Source organism: Ziziphus jujuba, chromosome 1 (genome assembly GCF_031755915.1).
Source record: "Ziziphus jujuba cultivar Dongzao chromosome 1, ASM3175591v1".
Classification (NCBI taxonomy): Eukaryota; Viridiplantae; Streptophyta; class Magnoliopsida; order Rosales; family Rhamnaceae; genus Ziziphus; species Ziziphus jujuba.
The window spans coordinates 7,973,985-7,995,280 of NC_083379.1; the positions used below are offsets into that span (position 1 = coordinate 7,973,985).

The following is a 21,296-nucleotide window of genomic DNA, read 5'->3' on the forward strand; positions in this document are numbered from 1 at the left end:
GCTGGAGTGGAACCTCTAATACAAAATATAATACTGTCATTCTTCTTTGATTGGTTGACTAATATTTTAATATAAATGTTTATATACATACATACATATATATATATACATACGATTATATATATATATATGCATAGGATTTTCTCATTTATAATGATAATAATAATAATTGAAGTTGAAGCTCCTTAAATGAGTTGATGCTTCTATCAAAATGAACGGGCCTCCTATACGTATATGTATTTGTGAAAAACACGTTTTCTGGATTTTTTAATTAAACAAAAAAATTTAAAGTTTTCCAAAACTATTAATTAAATAAACAAAACCAGAAAATTAATCATAAGGGACCACGTACCAGATATGTCTGCGTCATGTGAATATACAAAATGATGGAACAGTTTGGCCGGGCCGGCCGGCAGCTTACTCCAATCAAAAAGAGAGTCAATTTTTACAACCAAAAAAAAAAAAGAAATCAAAAGTAAACTATATTATTCTGAAAATAGACCATTGGTTTTGCGTTGATATTTAATTAATTAATATATACAAGTAGTGGAGCTGGTTATCTGGAGCACATATATGGTCATGGTCACGGAAAAATATTGTAATATGTTATTTCAATATATATACACATAATTAAAAATTGAACACATATTACTGAAAATAATTTTAAATAATTGTATGTGTGTATATATATATATATATATATGTAAGTATGTATAGGGTTTGACTATATGTATTTCTTTCTGAGGAAGAAATATAGAAGGAGGAGATCAAAGAGAATCAAGTTTGGTCTCCGTCAAAACACCAAGGAACCTTCCTTGAAGCTGCTATAAATATACACGTAAAGCACTTTGTACTCTCGCTACTTATATATTGTCTTTGCCAGAATAGACAAACAATGTTATATGTAATCATATATATAATATACTAAATTGTAGAAGCAATCTTCTATCTTGGAATTACTCTCCATTTGGTCGTTATTGTAAAACATGGCCATACTCCTTGCGTTCATTGTCTTATTATTAGGGAAAAGCCACTATAATGAACTAGTAAGTGCTAGTACTGTAAATGAAACAGTAGGAACAAAACAAGTTGTACGCGTTGGTGTGATTCTTGGATTGGATTCTGGGGTCGGGAAGATAGTAGAAAACTACTTATCCATGGCGCTTTCTGACTTCTACGCTGCAAATCCAAATTATCAGACGAGGCTGGCTCTTTCAGTGAAGAGTTCTGACAAGGATGCTGTAGTTGCAGCATCAGCAGGTAAGAGATCGATGTAGTATATATGTACTTGTAGTCAGCCAAACAATATTATCGTACGGGAAATTAATCTAAGCAGTAATATATATATATATATATATTCTCTAGGCATGCACTCAATTTCTAGGTTAGAATTATTGGTCCATACCACATATATTGGCTGATATTGCGTTAATTTGCATTATTTTGCAGCTTTAGAGTTGATGAAGAATGAAGAAGTGCAGGCTATAATAGGGCCAGAGTGGTCAACAGAAGCAAAGTTTGTTACACATCTTGGAAAGGAAGCTCAACTTCCTATCATTTCTATTTCATCTACTAGCCCCACTTTGTCTCCAAAGCAGAGTCCCTTTTTCATTCGGACATGCCAAGATGATTATTCTCAGATAAAACCTCTGGTGTCCATTGTTCAACAATTCGGTTGGCGCCAAGTTATTGTGATCTACGAAGACACAGAATTCGGCAAAGGTTTCATTCCTTATTTAACAGATGCCTTGCAGCAATTTGATACCCGGGTTGTTTACAGAAGTGTCATTTCTCCATCTTCCAAACAATTGAATATTTCCAAAGAGCTTGAGAAGATAAAGGCAATGGAGACGAGGGTACTATTGGTCCACATGACAGCTTCTGTTGGATCGAGTTTCTTTCCGCTGGCAGAACAGGCTGGGATGATGAGTGAAGGGTATGTTTGGATAGTCACCGATGGGTTATCAAGTTTGTTAGATCCAATGGACAAAAATGTTAGCGATTCGATGCATGGTGTTTTGGGTGTACGGCCCTTTGTGCCCGTGACGGAGCGTCTTCAAGACTTCAAAACCAGATGGAAGCTTTCTGCAGAGATAAACCTTTTTGGTTTGTGGGCGTACGATACTATTTGGGCATTAGCTAAGGCTGTCGAGTCGGTTTCACATGCTGCTAAAACAGATAATGAATCAGCACAAAGTTCTAGCAGAAATATTGGAGGTCATCGTGATCTTCATGTGTTTGGCTTGAAAGTCTCCGAATCAGGTCCGAGACTTGTCAAAGAGTTGCGAGTTACGAGATTTGAAGGTCTAATTGGAGAATTCCGTTTGATTAGAGGACAGTTGCCGGTAGAAAAATTCGAAATATTCAATGTAAGAAGGAAAATAGGTGAGAAAGTTATTGGATATTGGAACCCCAAAGAAGGAATAATATCTGGTTATTTAGGGGAAAATGGTAGTATAGTAAGAAACTCATCAAGTTCCATAGATGACGTCAAAGAGAGAATCATTTGGCCTGGAAATTATTATGCAAATGCTCCACCACCAAGAGGTTGGGTTATACCTGTATCAGGTAAGAAGTTGAGGATCGGGGTCCCACTGACAGCTGCTGGTTTTAAAGGATTTTTGGACATAAAATGGGATCCTAAAACTCTTAAGGTCACCAACATTTCGGGGTTCGGCTACGATATTTTCAAAGCTGCATTAGAAAAGCTACCTTTTGAGATTCCGCATGAGTTTTTTGCATATGTAGACAGCGCAGGCCTGAGTAGCGGCACTTATGATGATCTTCTTTACCAGATTAAGCTTCAGGTATCTGTTTTCAAATATTCTTTGATACCGCCCTATTATTGGTAACAGGATGAATAATGGATAAAAATTTGTTCAGGATTCCTCGATAAAAGACACTTTTTATATATGTAGTTAGAGTAACATAATCAAGGGAAATTATATTACTCTTGGGTGTTTTACATTAAGGAATTTTCTTTGACAATCTGTTGTATAGAATACTTATGTACTGTTTTATATATGAAAATGCAGAAGTATGATGCAGTAGTGGCAGATACAACAATTAATGCAAATAGGACGACCTATGTCGATTTTACATTGCCATATAATGAATCAGGCGTCTCCATGGTTGTAAAAGTTAAAGATAAAAATGTACAGGATATTTGGAGTTTTTTCAAGCCTCTAAAATGGGATCTTTGGTTAACATTTGGAGCAGCCTTCTTCTTCACAGGGTTTTTGGTATGGATTATTGAGCATCGTACAAACGCAGAATTCAGGGGTCCACCACGCCAGCAGCTTAAGAAAATTTTTTTGTTCTCCTTCTTAGCTCCAGTGTTTGCTCATGGTAATTAAATTAAAGTGCTGCCCTCATCACTTTCCCTTTCATATGTACATGGTTGATAATTTTTTTTTTCTATGTGGCAACCAACATATATTATATAGTTAGTCATATAAAATATCCTTATTATTCATTTGATATGTGGAATACTAGATTTGACTAAAATTAAAAATTGCTCAATTTAATTGGGCTGGATTTAAAATAATCCAATCAAATTCCACATCATAAATAGGCCCTAAGATCTTTGTAGCAATCTTACTATATCATCAAAATATACATATATATATATATATATAAGAATTAAGTGAACTTCTAACTTTATTAAATTAAAAGATTTTTAAAATCAGGATATAATGCAAATCAATCATGACAAAATGGAACTTCATCCTAACTTATTTGTGCTAGAAAGTCACCATATCCTAACAAAATAATTAATGTGTATATATATATATATATCATGACCTCCAATATACAGAGGAAAATGATTGAAAAGTCTCAAAGATTTGACTGGGTTTTAATAGAGGAAAATTTGACTTTTCCTAAAGTTGCGTATGAGACTAATTAATATATTTTTCAATATTTTATTAACAATTAGTTAGCTTAGTTATCTGTGTTTTCTTCATGTTGTCAGGAGAGAAGGTGAAGAACAATTGGTCAAGATTTGTGATGACAATCTGGGTTTTTGGGGCATTCATTGTTGCACAAAGTTATACAGCTAGCTTAGCCTCAATGTTGACAGTGCAAAGGTTGCAGCCATCATTTGTTGATGTCAACGAGCTAAGGACGAATAATGATTATTTCGTTGGATACCTAGAGAATTCTTATGTGAGAGGCCTTTTGATCGAACAATTGAACTTCAACGAGTCCAAGCTTAGGCACTACAATTCCCCTGAGGAGTATCATCATGCATTGTCTATAGGAAGCAAAAATGGTGGAGTTGATGCTATATTCGAAGAAATACCCTACCTTAGGGTCTTCCTAGACAAGTATTGCTCTAGATACACAATGGTCGGTCCGACCTACGAATCTGATGGCTTTGGCTTTGTGAGTATATCTTTCGTTCTTTCTTTCTTTTTTTCTCTGCATTAGGATATATATAGCAATTATCATATTAGGATATCTAAGCTTTATAAAATCTAAATATAATTCAAATTATTAATCTAGTCTAATTAATTTGGACCGTATCCTAACTTTATAAGTTAAGATACCATGATGTATATAAATATCTTAGTTAATATTTTGGACACAAATTAGGTCTTGCAAGTGTTACACAATTTTACATGGGTAGCAGGATTCAAATTTGGGAACTTAATTGTAGGTCTCTGGGCCTAATATATCATGCTTGCATGCACGCATGCATGTTTAGATATAATCATTATTTCCTAAAGTTTAAAATTCATGGACTTGTGTACTAATTGTTTAATATTTATTATGGATATTGTGATAAACTATTTCAAAATAAATGGTTAGCTATATATATATATATATGGAATTTAATTAGGGATTTTCTGCTAAATTTTCAGGCGTTCCCAATAGGGTCTCCACTTGTACCTTACATTTCCAGGGCAATCCTGAACGTCACAGAAGATTATAAGAAGATGGAAGAACTGGAACAAAGGTACTTTGCATATGGAACCAAATGCCAGGGTTCCACAGTAAACAGTCATAGTCTTAGTGCGCGCAGTTTTGGTGGCCTTTTCATTGTCATGGGACTTACCTTGCTCTTTCTTTGCTTGATATTTGCGGTTAAATCTGAAAAGGAAAAATTGTCTACCACTAATGCAAGGGAAAGCTCTACTTGGTCAAAAATTATTCCAAAAGTAAAGCATTTCGCTTATAATTGAAGATCACCAATTGATAACTGATGGATCAAATATCTGCAGCGATCATGAAGCTTCTGTAGTCAATAATAATGTTGGGGACAACTTGTAGAATCATACAACGGGTCAAGGACACACAAATTATATTGATTTTGAGCTATTTATCTATGGATGTGCTTAAAATTATTTCTTAGGTATAGTTTATTAACATGTTTGGTTTTTTTTTTTTTCCCCCCCTTAAACAATACGTAGTTTGCTTACTTTAATTGTTTGTTACTATTAATAATAATTAGAGTTTATTTAATATATCAATTGACAAATGTGAACAAAAAAGTTTTAAAAAAAAAATAAAAACAACACAATTTCAAATTGTGTTTCATTCTGCGTATGTTTAGTTATTTATTTATTTATTTATTTGTCTCTATTTAAACTTAGTTAATAAAGACAACAAATTCTCCTTTAGGTGCTTCAACTGCGATATAGGTAGAAGGAGCTGGTACAAGGAGCTGGTCCGGAAAATCCTTCTGTATAAGGTTCGAAATGGTGAGTTGAGGTAGAGTTGACCGATGATCTCTTGCAGTCATTTGGCCCGCTATTGAAAGAAAAAGCTTGCATCTGCTCCTCTAATGTATAATGTAACAACCCAGTCCACCCACATCAAGATATTGTCCGTTTTGGGCCCAGCCCGCACGGTTTTGTTTCTGCCAGTCCCACTGGCAAAAAGCCTCTTGAAGGAAAAGGTATCCACACGCTTATAAGCAACCGATGTGAGATGTCACAATCCTCCCCCCTTGGGACCCAGTATCCTCGCTGGCACACCGATCCGGGTCCGACTCTGATACCACTGTAATAGCCCAGTCCACCCGCATCAAGATATTGTCCGCTTTAGGCCCAGCCCGCATGGTTTTGTTTGTGCCAGTCCCACTGGCAAAAGGCCTCTTGAAGGGAAAGGTATCCACACGCTTATAAGCCATGCTTCGTTTCCGTTTCCAACCGATATGGGATGTCACATATAACCGGTGCCATCTCTCTCCACTTCCATTTTGATACATAGTTGGCCCTTCTAACCACTGGTTCCAAGATGACAAACAAAGAAAATAAAAACAAACACATTAATAAACGACATCTTAATTTATGTTTTTTTTTCTTTTTTTTTTCCATGTGTATGTGTGGATTGAAATATCTTAATTTGGGAAATGACACAAGAAAAGGATTTTGACTGGAAATTAGATGCAAAATCCATTTGATACATTAAAACTTCAACTTAAAATTTTGCTATACCATGGGCGTCAATGCCCATATTATGGTGAAGGTAGGCATCCAATTACATATATATCATTAAGGATTAAAATACCTGCAAATACCTCATAAATTGCATGTAATTATGCACCAAATCCATTATAAATGGGCGCAACATCCATCATAACAGAGATATATATATATATATATATACACACGCACACACAATTAGGCTTATATTAGATAACGGCTTCTTTTATCAACCATTGAATCACTTGAATAATTAAGATTTAAAAATTTATATTATGGTACATTAAATCTTTACAAAGTTCATTTATCCTAAATAAAATTTTAGTATATCACTTAATCTATATACTTAAGTCATTTATTGATTATTAAATCTCAGTCTTTTGAAGGAAGACCTAATAAAACTATCAAATTAATATGATGTGACCGTAACTCATACATATGGACAAATGAGTACTGTAGCATGTTCCTTTCCTATGTATATATAAACTCTATGGTGCAAATATCTACATATGATAAACTCTGCGGTACCAGCATACATTCGAGCTTCTGAGTTAGAGGAAGAAGGGGGTGGCAAAGACAAGTTGAAAGGAACAAAAGGCGAGAGAAAACTCTGTGTGAGCGTGTTTACTATATTAATTTTTTATTCCTACATAATTTTTTTTTTCAATAATTCCTGCATATATTATTATTATTCATAAAAATGTACAAGTAACGTCTTTTTAATATTGTTATCAGAATTCCTAAAGAATCCATATATGTGCCCCTTCAACCAACAATTTGTTATCATTGATCATTCAATCGTTTCCAATGAATTTGACAAAATTAATTTGTCATTTAGAGGGGAAAAAAAAAAGCCACATAAACCATACAAAACTGAAATAAAATATATTATTATTATTCATAAAAATGTACAAGTAACGTCTTTTTAATATTGTTATCAGAATTCCTAAAGAATCCATATATGTGCCCCTTCAACCAACAATTTGTTATCATTGATCATTCAATCGTTTCCAATGAATTTGACAAAATTAATTTGTCATTTAGAGGGGAAAAAAAAAAGCCACATAAACCATACAAAACTGAAATAAAATGTTTATGAATGCTGTAAAACAATTTGTATATGGCTAGTTTGAACATATTCATCGAATTATGTGATTGGACCAACATGACAAGAAAACAATTAATATTTATTAATTGAGGCTATATGAGGGCCTTTTTATAGTATGGAACAGGTACACAATATGTATGGCAGCTTGGCGCAAAATTTTATAAATCCTAGTAATACTAGTTTAACTTAATTAGTCAAGGGCCATGACGAAATGCCCCATCTAGACAAAATAGGTTTTGTCCAAACAATTAAATAAAACTCTAAGTCTTTTGCATTGTGACTGAGACATTTGAAAAATTATTCAATAAGTTACCTCCAAAGATAATCTTAAATTATACTTATTCAAACTGATTATGTTGAACCTCCAAAGATAATCTTAAATTATACTTATTCAAACTGATTATGTTGAACTAGTTATAGTCTTAAGCAATAAATAGTACCCAAAAGAGTCATTAATTAACATTAATCTTAAGTATACTTTATGATCATATGAAATTTGAATAATTGATATAATGGATTACATTTATCTTAAAATTTATTCTCTCATATTTTGTAGTATAAATGGTAGTTACTTAACATATATGTTAATTATACTTAACCAATCATTATTACACTTCAAAAAACAATTTAAAATGTTGTTCCATTAGAACCTTAATTGTTCAATTTAAAATATTATTCCATTATGTGCATTTTCTTAAATGTAATTTATCTTATAAAAAGTTGTCTTACAATTTATTGATTACTAGCAATACAATTTGTATCCAAATATTTTTTAGATGTTAAAGAGTGAATAATTTAAGACCTGTGACAGAGCTTGTATTACTATTATTATTATTATTATTATTATATCTGTATTTATATGTTTGATATATTTATGAGATACTTAGAAATGTGAAATTGTAATAAGTGGAAGGTGTAGATGGTCATGAGTAATAAAAGTACATATTTCCTATGTTGAGTAAAGACTTGGTAAAAGTTGGGGCTATTTGTGATCCAAATAGTAAACTCCAAAAGGGTCCTAATAGCTATAATGGTATTTGTGGTTTATTAGTTATTTTTTATATCTACAATCTTTTGCTATTGTTATCGAAATCCTGCAAATTTATGAAAACTTGCAATCATATATAAAGAATAAAGCAAACGTATACTTTCGAAGTAAGTTTTCTAAGTACCGTATAATTGGGCGAGTGCAATTTACAAAGAAGATACTACTGGATTTTCTATAAGATTTCTGATGGGATTTTCTCTAATCAAAGCTATCTTAGGGTTCTAACAAATAATTCTGGAAAGTCGTCACAATATAATTTAGTTATTTGTTGATTTTTAAATCTCATCTTTTTAAAGTGATTCAAAGACTTATAAAAGGAAACCTAATAAAGCTATCGAGTTTAATATAATGTAAGCTTAACTCATGTACATGGACTAATGAGTCCTGTAGCATATTCTTTGCCACCCTAACACAGACTTTATCATATGTAGATATTTACACCATAGAGTTTATATATACATGGAAAAAGAATATAAAAATGAAATAAAAATGTTCATAAATTCTGTTAAAAATTTGTATATGGTTAGTTTGAACATATTCATCGAATTGTGAGATTGGACCAACATGACAAGAAAACAATTAATATGTTATTGAGGCTATATGAGGGCTTTTTTATAGTATGGAACAGGTACACAATATGTATGGTAGCTTCGTGCAAAATATTATAAATCTTAACAATACTAATATAACTTAATTAGCCAAGGGCCATGACGAAATGCCCCATTTAGATTAAATAGGTTTTGTCCAAACAATTAAATAAAACTATGAGTCTTTGCATTGTGACTGAGACATTTGAAAAATTATTCAATGAGTTACCTCCGAAGATAATCTTAAATTATACTTATTCAAACTGATTATGTTGAACTAGTTATAGGCTTAAGCAATAAATAGTACCCAAAAAAATCATTAATTAACATCAATCTTAAGTATACTTAATAAATAGTACCCAAAAAAGTCATTAATTAACATCAATCTTAAGTATACTTTATGATCATTTGAAATTTGAATAATTGATATAACGGATTACCTTTATCTTAAATTTTGTTCTCTCATATTTTGTAGTCTAAATGTTAGTTACTTAACATATATGTTAATTATACTTGACCGATCGTTATTACACTTCAGAAAACAATTTTTTACAATCAAAAAATCACTTTAAAAGCTGAAATGTTGACGATGGGAAATCTTGCTGGCGAAGTTTGCTTAGACGGTTAATTGTCATATTCCCTCTGACACTTGAATTTTAATACATCTAGCTTTTTTTTTTTCTTTTTTTTCTTTTTTTTCTTTTTTCTTTTCTTTTGAGTCAAATTTTAATACAACCATTTAGTGTGAGTACTAATTGGACAGGTATATGTAGAACACCTTCGGAATTTATCAATTTCAGGATCATTAACATTGACAAACGAACTTACCATGAAGATGAAAGCACGTTTGGTAAGAGAGAAATCGCACTATATATTATTTCTAAATAATAATAAAAATAGTTTATATATCTTTTATTTAATATTAGTGGAGTAGATATTCTAAAGCAATTTATTATAATTAAGTTAATGGACTGGATAAGGACATGTATGATTTGACATGTTTATTTATTTTCTTACATTTTTTATGTCCTCGTAAATTTGATCCAGTAGTAAAATTATTAAGAATATACTTTCAGATATGCTAAAATTCAAATACTAATAATTGTATATATAATTAGATCCATGCGTTTGGCTATTAATCGATTTTTTAAACTAAATCCAAACGGATTTGGATTTGATATTTGATATTGAAATCTATTTTGATTGAAAAGAAAATTTTTAATTATAACTTGATATACATAATAAATTTAAATTTAACAGCTTATTTTTTGGAATTAAAGATAATAAAATGAATATAACTCTGAAATTGAAGAACAAACGTAAACTCATTTGAAAAACACGGAGATTTATTACTACCCACCGCATTGAATTTTAGAGATTTTGATTTATCTTTTTTTTTTTTTTTTTTTTAATGATATAAAAGGGGTTTGATTTCTTGGAGGAGTTTGTTTTCATGGGAGAGTTTTGACCTTTTTTCTTTTGAAGAATAGACTTTTTTACTTTTCTAGTAGAAGAAGGGTCTGGTTTAGGTTGGGGGGAAAAAATTCTTTCCTTTTGTTTTCTATTCTTTGATTAGATTGCGGATATCAGCACTGTAATTTTCAGAGTTGGTTATGAGTTTTTATAGTTTATTTGCTATATGGATTTACATATTTCAGTGTGTGGCTGGTGATCCTCTCAGACTTTGAATGAAACGTTTTTCAAATCTAATATAAACATTAAGATGAAAGAGGATGTTCAAAAATAGACGACAACCGATGTTGACAATCTGCCTCCTATTGTCATAGTCCACGCAACTTTTGGATTTGGCAAAGGGTTCGTGAGCTTAAATCTTCGTAACTTTCAAGTTACTGATTGTTCCATGCATATTGGGCAAGTTAAAGTGTTTTACTGTGTTTTGGGTTTGAGGGTCACGAATTATTGTTCTATTACTTGAATTCTTTTTTTTTTTTTTTGGTGAGAGGCCAGGTTTGAAAAAGAAAAAAATAAAAATAAAAATCTGTTCTTATCGTTGAACTGACGACATGATAAGTGTCGGTCCTATTAGAAAACAGAGGAAACCGTGGTAAACTATATATATATATATATATATATATTAAAAAAGTATAAATGAAGTATGATTTCAATATAATAATTTTAGTTTTGCATTCTTTAGCAGAAATGTATTTCTACAGGGAAATTTCATTATAACCCGTTTATATTTTACTTTTGTTTTAATTTAATCTTTTTGCTAGTGAAGTTATTAGTCAATTTATTTATTTGACTGAAATTTTTGACATTATCTCTTTATTTACAACTTTAAGTAATTATCACATATGTTGTCCCCTTATATATAATATAGAATTATATATTATTTTTTCTTAATTAATTAATTTACATACTATAAGGTAATTAAATATGGATGTCCTGTTTCACTGTAATTGGTCACGAAATTGAAGAAGAAACAAAAGGAAAGGAGAAGTGAAGAAGTTAAAGTTGCAGACCAAATAGTGATATTTATTCATTGTCAAAACAGCTTAATTTCCTTGAAGTTACCATATATACACGTCTAGGATGTAAACGGGTTCTAATTCTCCTATTTCTGAATAAATAAAATGCTAATTGATTAAGAGAAACAACTTATATATGCATAAGACAAACGAAACATTTATAGAGAAGCTATTTAGGTTCTCTGTAAAAGATATCTAAGATATGGACATCCACAGAACGTTAGTTATTATATTTTTTGGGATAGTGCTCAGTGTAAATGCCGTTGATTATGGAAGCATGGAATCAAAGCAAGTGGTAAGAGTTGGAGTGATTCTTGACTCTGCTTCTCCATTGGGGAAGATGGCAAATAGCTGCATATCCATGGCGCTCTCTGACTTTTACTCTATAAATGCTAATTACCGGACGAGGCTGGCTCTTTCAGTTAAGGATTCTGTGAAAGATGTTGTCAAGGCAGCATCAGCAGGTAACAATAAACTTTTGACATTAATTCTTATGAAAATTTCATCGAACTTGTCACGTATGCCATGTTGATTTTCCTGCAACTTTGCAATAATATTCTAGTCCTTAATTTGTTAACTCTTTGAAATGATCATTCACATATATAAAAGAGATAATTTTTCAATATTGATATACACATAATATTATATTCGTGTGTACAGTATTTTCAAACTTAGAGAACGGATAATTTTGTAAATGCTTTATATATGCAGCTTTAGAATTGATGAACAAGGAACAAGTGCAGGCTATAATAGGGCCACAAACTTCAACAGAAGCAGATTTTGTGATAGATCTTGGAGACAGAGCTCAAATTCCCATAATTTCATTTTCAGCTACAAGCCCCTCATTGTCCCCAACCCATAACCCATTTTTCATTCGAACAGCCCAAGATGATTCCTCAAAAGTGACAGCTCTGACTTCCATTGTTGAAGCATATGGATGGAAAAAAGTTGTTCTAATCTGCGAAGACAGTGAATACGGAACAGGTTTGATACCATATTTCACCGATGCCTTCCAGGAGATTAACGTCCGGGTGTCTTATAGAAGTATTATCTCTCCAAATTCCAATCAATTTGAAATCTTGAAACAACTTAACATGATAATGGCAAGGCAGACAAGGATACTATTGGTTCATGTGTCGGCTTTGCTTGGTTCAAAACTGTTTAGTCTTGCAAAACAGATAGGCATGATGAGTGAAGGGTATGCATGGATCACCACTAAAGGGCTATCAATATCTTTATTAGATCCTATGGGTGAAAAGGTCATTGATTCCATGCATGGTGTTGTGGATGTGAGGCCCTACTTGCCAAACTCAAAACGTCTTCAAGATTTCAAAACCAGGTGGCATAAAATCAATTCAGGCCGGAATATTGATCTAGACATGTTCGGTTTATGGGCGTATGACACGGTTTGGGCATTGGCTATGGCTGCTGAATTGGTTGATCAACAGCTGAATCCAAATGCCTTGAGCCACAATATTAGCACAAACATCACTAGTACCAGTACTAGTACTGAACTCTTTGACCTAGAAGTCTCCGAATGGGGTCCGGAGCTTCTCCAAATGTTGCTACGTGCTAACATTGAAGGCCTAAGCGGAGAATTTAGACTGATGGGAGGGCAGTTACAAGCTAGAGACTTTGAAATAATCAATCTAAGAAGGAAATTAGGAGAAAGAGTTATTGGACATTGGACACATCTTAATCAATCTCTGGAGATTGATAGAAAGGCAATTATTTGGCCTGGACACACAAAAGTCCCACCAAAAGGTTGGGTGAACCCGGTGTTCGGTAAAAGGTTGAGGATCGGAGTCCCTGTTGCATCTTCTGGGTTCAAGGAATTCTTGGACATAGAATGGGATCCTCATACGGGCGAGCCTTCCTTCTCAGGGTTCACCTACGACATCTTTGTGGCTGCGTTGGATAAGCTGCCATTCGCACTTCCTCACAAGTTAATTCCATACGTGAATAGATCCAAACAGAGTAATGGGACTTATGATGATCTTCTTTGCCAGATTAAACTTAAGGTATTGAGTACTAATTAATACTGCCTTATTTTGTTTTATTTTTATTTTATTTTTATACTTTAGATATTTATGTTTAAAAAGCAGAAACTGGATGCGGTGATAGGAGGTATAACAATCGTTGCAAATAGGACTAAGTATGTTGATTTTACATTGCCTTACAAGCAATCGGGCGTCTCAATGGTGGTAAAGGTTAAAAAAGACGAAATGGATAATATGTGGGTGATCCTAAAGCCTCTTGGCTGGGATCTTTGGCTAGCTATTGGTGTGGCATTCGTCTTCACAGGAATTGCTGTATGGTTTCTCGAACATCATACAAATGAAAAGGAAGAGTTCAAGAGTCCACCGGGCCAAAAGCTTCCCGGCACCATTTTATGGTTCTCAATATCAATTCTAGTGTTTGCTAATAGTAATTCACTTAATCCTATATACTTATTACTTGCATATGCATATATATATATATATATATATATATATCTTTGGGAATATTTCAAAAAAATTAAAAAAAAAAAAAGATTGAGAAAAAATTAAACAAAAGTGAAAATCTTTAAATTTGTTTTGATAATCATTAATTTTCCAAACATTTTAATTAATTAGGATTTTCTATTGTTATTTTATCTTCCTTGCATATATGTACTTATTTGTATTTTGCTCCTATGTCATGTGTATATTAGGCGAGAAATTAGAGAACAAATGGTCAAGATTTGTGTTGGTGATATGGGTTTTTATGGTACTCATCCTCACCCAGAGTTATACCGCTAGCTTAACCTCAATGTTGACAGTACCAAAATACCGACCAGCAGTTGCTGATATTAACGAGCTCAGAAGGAACGATTATTTTGTTGGTTTCCAAAAGAACTCATATGTCAATAACCTTTTAACCGAACAGTTGAAGTATCCAGAGTCTAGGCTAAGATCTTATACATCACTGGAGGAGTACGATGATGCAATGTCCAAAGGAAGCAAAAATGGTGGAATTGATGCTATCTTTGACGAAATCCCCTTTGTCCAGCTCTTTCTTGCCAAGTATGGATCCTCTAAATACAAAGTAGTTGGACCAACCTACAAATCTGCAGGCTTTGGCTATGTAAGTCTAAGCTATCGAGAAGTATATTTAATATGTATATCAAGCTATGTCAACATTCCTCTTATTTATAGATTCAAATTTGTCTTTGTAAGTTTTAATTTTTTTTTTAATAGGCAATAGTGTAACTTCAACCTAATGTCTAAGATCCTATGGTCTAATACCATTTTAAATTACTATTGAACCCAAAAACTTAAATTATTAGGAAGTGTTTTTAATATATATATATATATATATCTCCCCATATATATGATATATATATATATATCAAGTTATGTTAAAACACAAACAATATTTGAACTAATTTTCATTGCTTTTATATATGCATGTGATTCAGGCTTTCCCAATAGGTTCCCCTCTTGTATCCTACATTTCTAAAGCAATCCTAAATGTCACCCAAGATCCTAACAAGATGGAAGTATTGGAAATCAAGTATTTTGAACAAGGAACCAAATGCGAAGACTCGTTCTCTGCAGATGATGATCCTAGTCTAAGTGTGTACAATTTCAGTGGCCTCTTCATTATCATCGCAATTGCTTCGATTTTTGCGTATTTGACACATTTGATTAAACCCCACTGTAGCTGGTCTGCTACGAATGCTATCCATCCGGATAGCTCCCTAAGCCTTTGGTCCAGAGTTACTAAAAGGGAGAAGCCTTGCCATATGGATCACAATAATTTGCATGCCAAAGCTGAAGTTTCAGTAAATACTAATGAAGGAGACCACTTACAGAATCCTCCAACAGCTTTCAGCCAAGAAATTGTAGATATCAACCAAGTTGATGAAGAAGATGAAATTCATAATATAGATTCTGGGCTGTATATCTATGGATGTGCCTAATACTATCTAGCATAATGATCAATTGGCATACAAGTATTTAGAAAGAATATTAACAATGAACTAATATTATTCCTTTATGTTTCTTAGCTGCCAGGCTAGATAGAGAACTAATTGATACATGCATATATATATAAGACAGCAAAATATTTATATACAATACAAGCAATCTAGCTAGCTAGGTAGATTATCGTTGTTTCATTTTCGTTCTTTCCAAAACATGTGGACATTCACAAAATGTTGTTTGCAATCATATTTTATGGGTTAGGCTCGTGAAATGTAAATTCTATCGAAAAAGGAAGCATTCAATCAAAACTCCAAGTGGTAGGGGAGTTGAGTTATTGTTATTCTTAACTTGGGGAAGATGGCAAAGAGCTACATATCCATGGTGTTGGGTAAATCCCATGTGGACTTATGAATAAATCTTAATCAAAGCAGATAAACCAAAGCACAAGGAAAGACGCAACAATAAATTGAACCCAAGCACACTACCAACTAAAATCTAGAGAGAGAGACAATAAACAAAAATAGAGAGAGAAAGGAAAAAACACACCAATATACGTGGCTCAATTAACTTGATCTATGTCCATAGGCAAGCAAGAAAGAATCTATTTTCCTTAATCATGAAGAAAACACAAGTTCAAGGCCTCCAACAATGGCTTCTTTAGAGAGAACTCTCTTTCTCTCTTTAAGATGGGTTTTCTATAATGGTTTATCCCAAATTCAAGTCCCCAAGAAAGATATAACATTAAAAAGGGCAAAATTGACTTGCACAAATATAAGTGCATAGGCAATCATATTGGCATCTCCATGAATTACACATGCTTTGGTATGCCTACCTTTAACCATGGACAATCCATGTTCAAGCAAATCATCACCAAATATCGGTATATCCAAAGTAACCTCCTGATTCTGGCTTGGACTATAAGGCAACTCAACCTCGAACTCAAGATCTCCACTGCTTCCATCAACTTCCTCAAATGTGAATTGCTCCATCGAAATGCCCAATATCTCATACTCATTGAAAACAACATCACTACAACCAATGCACCTCTTGGTAATAAGATTCCAAAACCCAAAAGTTTCACCTCCATCCAAATATCCTAAGAAAATGCATTCCATTTATCTAGATTATAGTCCTCCCTCCTTAACATGTATAATTGTAGTACAACTAAAGGTCTTGAGATTACCCAAATTTGGAGCCTTTCCTAACCACATTTCCATAGAAGTTTTGGACTCGTTTGCAAAAGAAATACATCTATTGACCTAACATACAATAGTGGTCATTGCTTAGGTAACTTAGAGTGTTTTAACATGCTTCTCGCTCACTCCACAATAGTTTTGTTCATCATATCACCCAAACTATTTCTCCAAGAAGTCACCACCACTATCCTATGCCTAACAATTCCTTGCTCTTTACAATAATCATCAAATAACTCATTGCAATCTTCAAGACCATTCCTGATTATCAACCTCTTAATCTTCCTGTCAACTTGAGTTTCCACCATAATCTTACATTCCTTGAATTCCATAAAGGTCTCATCTTTATTCTTCGCAAAATAGATCCACACTCTCCTACAACTATCATCAACGAGTGCTATAAAATATTTGCAGCCTCCAAAAGATGGTATTTTTGCCCCAAAAGTCAGAATGGATATCTTCCAATGTCTCCTTGCTTCAATGCTTTGCAAGATTAAACTTTACTTATGCTCGCTTGTCAATGGGGCAATATTCACAAAAGTCTAATTCCTCAAGCTTATCTTCACTCAACAGGTCCTGCTTGCTAAGCTCCATTAGTCTTTTCTCACTAATATACCCAAGCCCCTATAGTTATACTTAAATAATCAGAGGACATTATAACTTCACCAGCAATTACATCCCGATCATGCACATACAAGCCATTTAATTTCCTTGCTTTCATTACCATCAAGGATCCTTTTAAGACCTTGAGAATTCCCCTTTCAGCTCTATTTGCATATTCATTGTTTACCAACATTCCCAATGAAACCAAATTCCTTTTTAACTCAAGACTATACCTTGCATTAGTTAGCATCTTAAAGCTACCATCATGCAACTTCAACTTTATGGAGCCAATTCCACCTACTTTACATGCTACATTATTTTCCATTGACTCTATCCTATCTTCAATCCCAGTAAAAGATTCAAATAAACTCTTGTTAGGCACATATGAAAAGAACACTTGGAATCTAAGATCCATTCTTGGCGACTTCATTTGTCTGCTACAAGGAGCACATCCGCATCCTCATAACCCTTATAAACAACACTAGCATCTTCATCTTCCAATTCCTTTCCATTCTCTTTTCCAAGCCTCTCAAGACACTCCCTCCTAATATGGCCTTTCTTTAGATAATGAAAGCATGTAACATTATTCTTTGACTTTGATTTGCTACTTTTTTTCCCATTATCCTTTATAGTTCTTCGTTCATGTGTACATCTAACAGTTAGACCTTCACCATCTCCATCTTTGCCATTGATTCTTTTCTTAGCATCCTTTACGATGATAGCCACTATCACTTCCTTCAGGATTGTCTTTCATACTCGAAAAGTATCCACCAAAACTCTTATTTCCTCTAGGTAAGGAATTTAGCAAAATCACCATTTGATCCTCATCCAAAATTGAGATTTACAAACTCTCCATTTCTTGAACCAACTTCATAAAGTCATCAAGATTATTGATCAAAGACTTTTTGTTCTTCATCTTCAAATCGAAGAAGTGTTGCTTCATATGAATGCAATTTAGGACCATCTTAGACATGTACCTTTCTTTCAATTTCTTACAAACACCTGCCGTTGTCATTTCCTTCTACACCTTCTCAAAACCTTGTCTCCTAAACTAAGAATTATTAAACTATAAGTCTTTTTCAATAATTAATTCTTCTCTTTCAGATCCATAATCTCTAGTAATTCATCCTCACCATTTAAAGCTGAATTTAACCTTAGCCAATACTGCCTTCATCTTCATCTTCTAAAGCCTAAAAGAGTTTGAACTCGTGAATTTCTCTACTTCAAACTTGTTAGACACGGTTAACTTTACTTTTGTATGCAAGATTTCAACTTCATTTCGATTAGGGAACAACAAACTAACTAACAAAAAGGCAATTTAATGACAACACAAAATCCCTAAATCTAAACCACAGGTTTAAATCCTAACCTAAGCTTTAATACCAATTTGTTGGGTAAATACAATGTGTAGTTATGAATAAATCTTAATCCAATCAAATAAACTAAAGCACAAAGAAAGATAGTAACAATAAATGGAACCCAAGCACACTACCAACTTAAATCTAGAGAGAGAAAGACAATAAATAAAAATAGAAGTCGTGGCTCTTGACAAGTCAATCTAAGAGAGTCCTAGGTTTTTAGATAAAGAGCCCTAGCTCTTAAAATAAAGAGCCTCAAATTCTATCTTCTAAGCCTTAGTCAGCTCCTTCCTATGCTTTCTAACTTCTTTTGCTCTTTCCTTCTTCAATTCTACCTCTCCAAACACCAATACACATCTCATAGCACTCCATCAAGCTTGTGTCCATGAATTTAGAGCCATAAACAACAATTCCGCACCTTGACTCTAAATTCCCATTTCTTCACCCTCTACCTTCCTTGTTTGCAATCTTCCCTCATCAGTTATCAAACACATGGCTTAGGCCCAAGCCCACCTAAGCACACCAGTTGCAAGGCAAACACCAATGTGTTTTTTCTAATCACAAATTCATCTCCCATGAATCCTTTTGAGTACATAAGATTCATACTAGTGCTTCCAAATGTGGTTTTCGAAGTTTACACAAATACCTTCTAACTATACTAACTGATTGAGCAATGTTAGTACAAACCAATTGACATTCCAGGTGACCTCTAGCAGACACACATGGAACTTTTTATCTCTTCCATTACCTAGATGCATCCACCAAACCACAAAGACCCTTGTTGTAATTAGCTTCTAGGTTTGACAACCCAATAACTCCTTTCTCTATCCATCCATCTGATCTTACAAACATGAGGCTTCACCCAAACTTCTATATTAAACTATTTCATGAAAGTCTCATCCTTGGTCTTCACAAAATAAACCCACACTCCCCTTGAATTATCATCGATAAGTCTTACAAAATATTTGCAACTTCCATGAGAGAGTATTTTGGCCAATCCCCACAAGTCAGAATAGATATCTTCCAATATCTCCTTGGTCCTATGCTCTAAAAGATTAAACTTCACTCATGCTCGCTTGCCAATAGTGCAATATTCACAAAAGTCCAATTCCTTAAGCTTATCTTCACTCAATAGGTCTTGATTGCTAAGCTCTGTTATTCCTTTCTTATAATATATCCAAGCCTTCTGTGTTAGAGTGTAGCTTTATTTAAATTCTCATAAGACATTAGAACTTCATTTTAAATTACATCCCTATTAAAAAAAATGCAAGCCATTTATTTCCTTGCTTTAATTACCAACAAAGATGTTTCTAAGACTTTAAGAATCCCCCTCTCAGCTCTATAGTCATATCCACTCTCTTCCAACATTCTCAATGAAATCATATTCTTTTTTAACTCATGAACATACGTTACATTAATTAGCATCTTAAAGCTACCATCATGCAACTTCAGCTATATGGAACAAATCCCACCAACTCTGCATGCTACATCATTTCCCATGAGGACTTTCCTATCTTCAATCTCAATGGAAGATTAATTGTAACATTTCGACTCAATAAAATGCCTTAAATTTGAACTTTTAACCACGTTTGACACAGGTTGATCAGAATTGACCAAGTGGGTTTCACGGTTGACCTTTTAGTCTGAGAGGAATTTTATATTGACCGAGGTACCTGGTAAATTACTCATTGACATGAGTTCGTAGGCTAGTAGTACTCTAAAATCGAAGCTAACATTTGAAAGTTATGGTCAAAACAAGATGTGAGCCAAAATGATCAACAAGCTCAGGATTGAATTTTGATTTATATGGATTTTGATGTTGACTTGTATACCATGCGATAATGCTTATTAATATGAGAGCGTATACTAGTGGCACACTTAATTGGACCTAGGTTGAAAAGTTACGGGTTTGTAATATCGTGTCTATATTTTCTGAGAATGTATTTATCGGGTAGATGAGTATTCAAATATATCTCTGATAAATGCCACATGTCACTAACTAGAAGGAGCCATGTGTCACTATCAAAGAAGGCCATGTGTCACCACTATTTTTCCTTTTCATTTCTCTTTTCTTCCCCCCACCCCCCCTCTCTCTCTTTCTCTCTCTCTCTCTCTTTCTACCCCCTTCCTAAATGATAGTACGCACCCTCTCTCTCCTCCTTCTATCTTGGCCCTGGTCGGTTGCCGCCATCCCGACGACCATGGGCCACATGCATCGGCCATGAGGGAAGCCAACCTTATGGCGGCATTAGAGCCCAAATTTCTTGGTCAGCCACCACGTACACATCCAAATTGGGCCGACGATGTCAACTTTAGTTTTTCTAGTGGACTTAGCCCATTTTATACCCTATTCGCCCTATTTTGAACCTTTTGATCTCAAAAATGCCTTCATTTGTCCAAATTCCAAACCGTTTGAGAGCTAAATTGAATGGAAGTTTGGCCAAAACTTTCCCACTATTTTTCGACCACCAACGGTGAGATTAGGGGCTTTGAGCTAAGTATATTTTATCTTTATCATATAAGCTTTCATTT

At 33.6% G+C, this 21,296-nt stretch overlaps 2 protein-coding genes across 2 annotated transcripts; both read left to right on the plus strand.

The window, feature by feature from the left end:
- Positions 1–986: 986 nt before the first annotated feature.
- LOC107414451 (glutamate receptor 2.8-like) lies at positions 987–5,719 on the plus strand. Its single transcript, XM_016022567.3, has 6 exons — positions 987–1,260; positions 1,450–2,807; positions 3,036–3,348; positions 3,974–4,386; positions 4,866–4,960; positions 5,626–5,719. Exons 1-6 carry the CDS (start codon positions 987–989, stop codon positions 5,717–5,719), a joined length of 2,547 nt encoding a protein of 848 aa, XP_015878053.3.
- A 6,146-nt stretch (positions 5,720–11,865) lies between these two features.
- Positions 11,866–15,606, plus strand: LOC107414442 (glutamate receptor 2.5-like). Its single transcript, XM_016022556.3, has 5 exons — positions 11,866–12,127; positions 12,375–13,684; positions 13,769–14,090; positions 14,356–14,768; positions 15,103–15,606. The coding sequence occupies exons 1-5, from the start codon at positions 11,866–11,868 to the stop codon at positions 15,604–15,606; spliced, it is 2,811 nt and encodes a 936-aa protein (XP_015878042.3).
- The last annotated feature ends 5,690 nt before the right edge of the window (positions 15,607–21,296 follow it).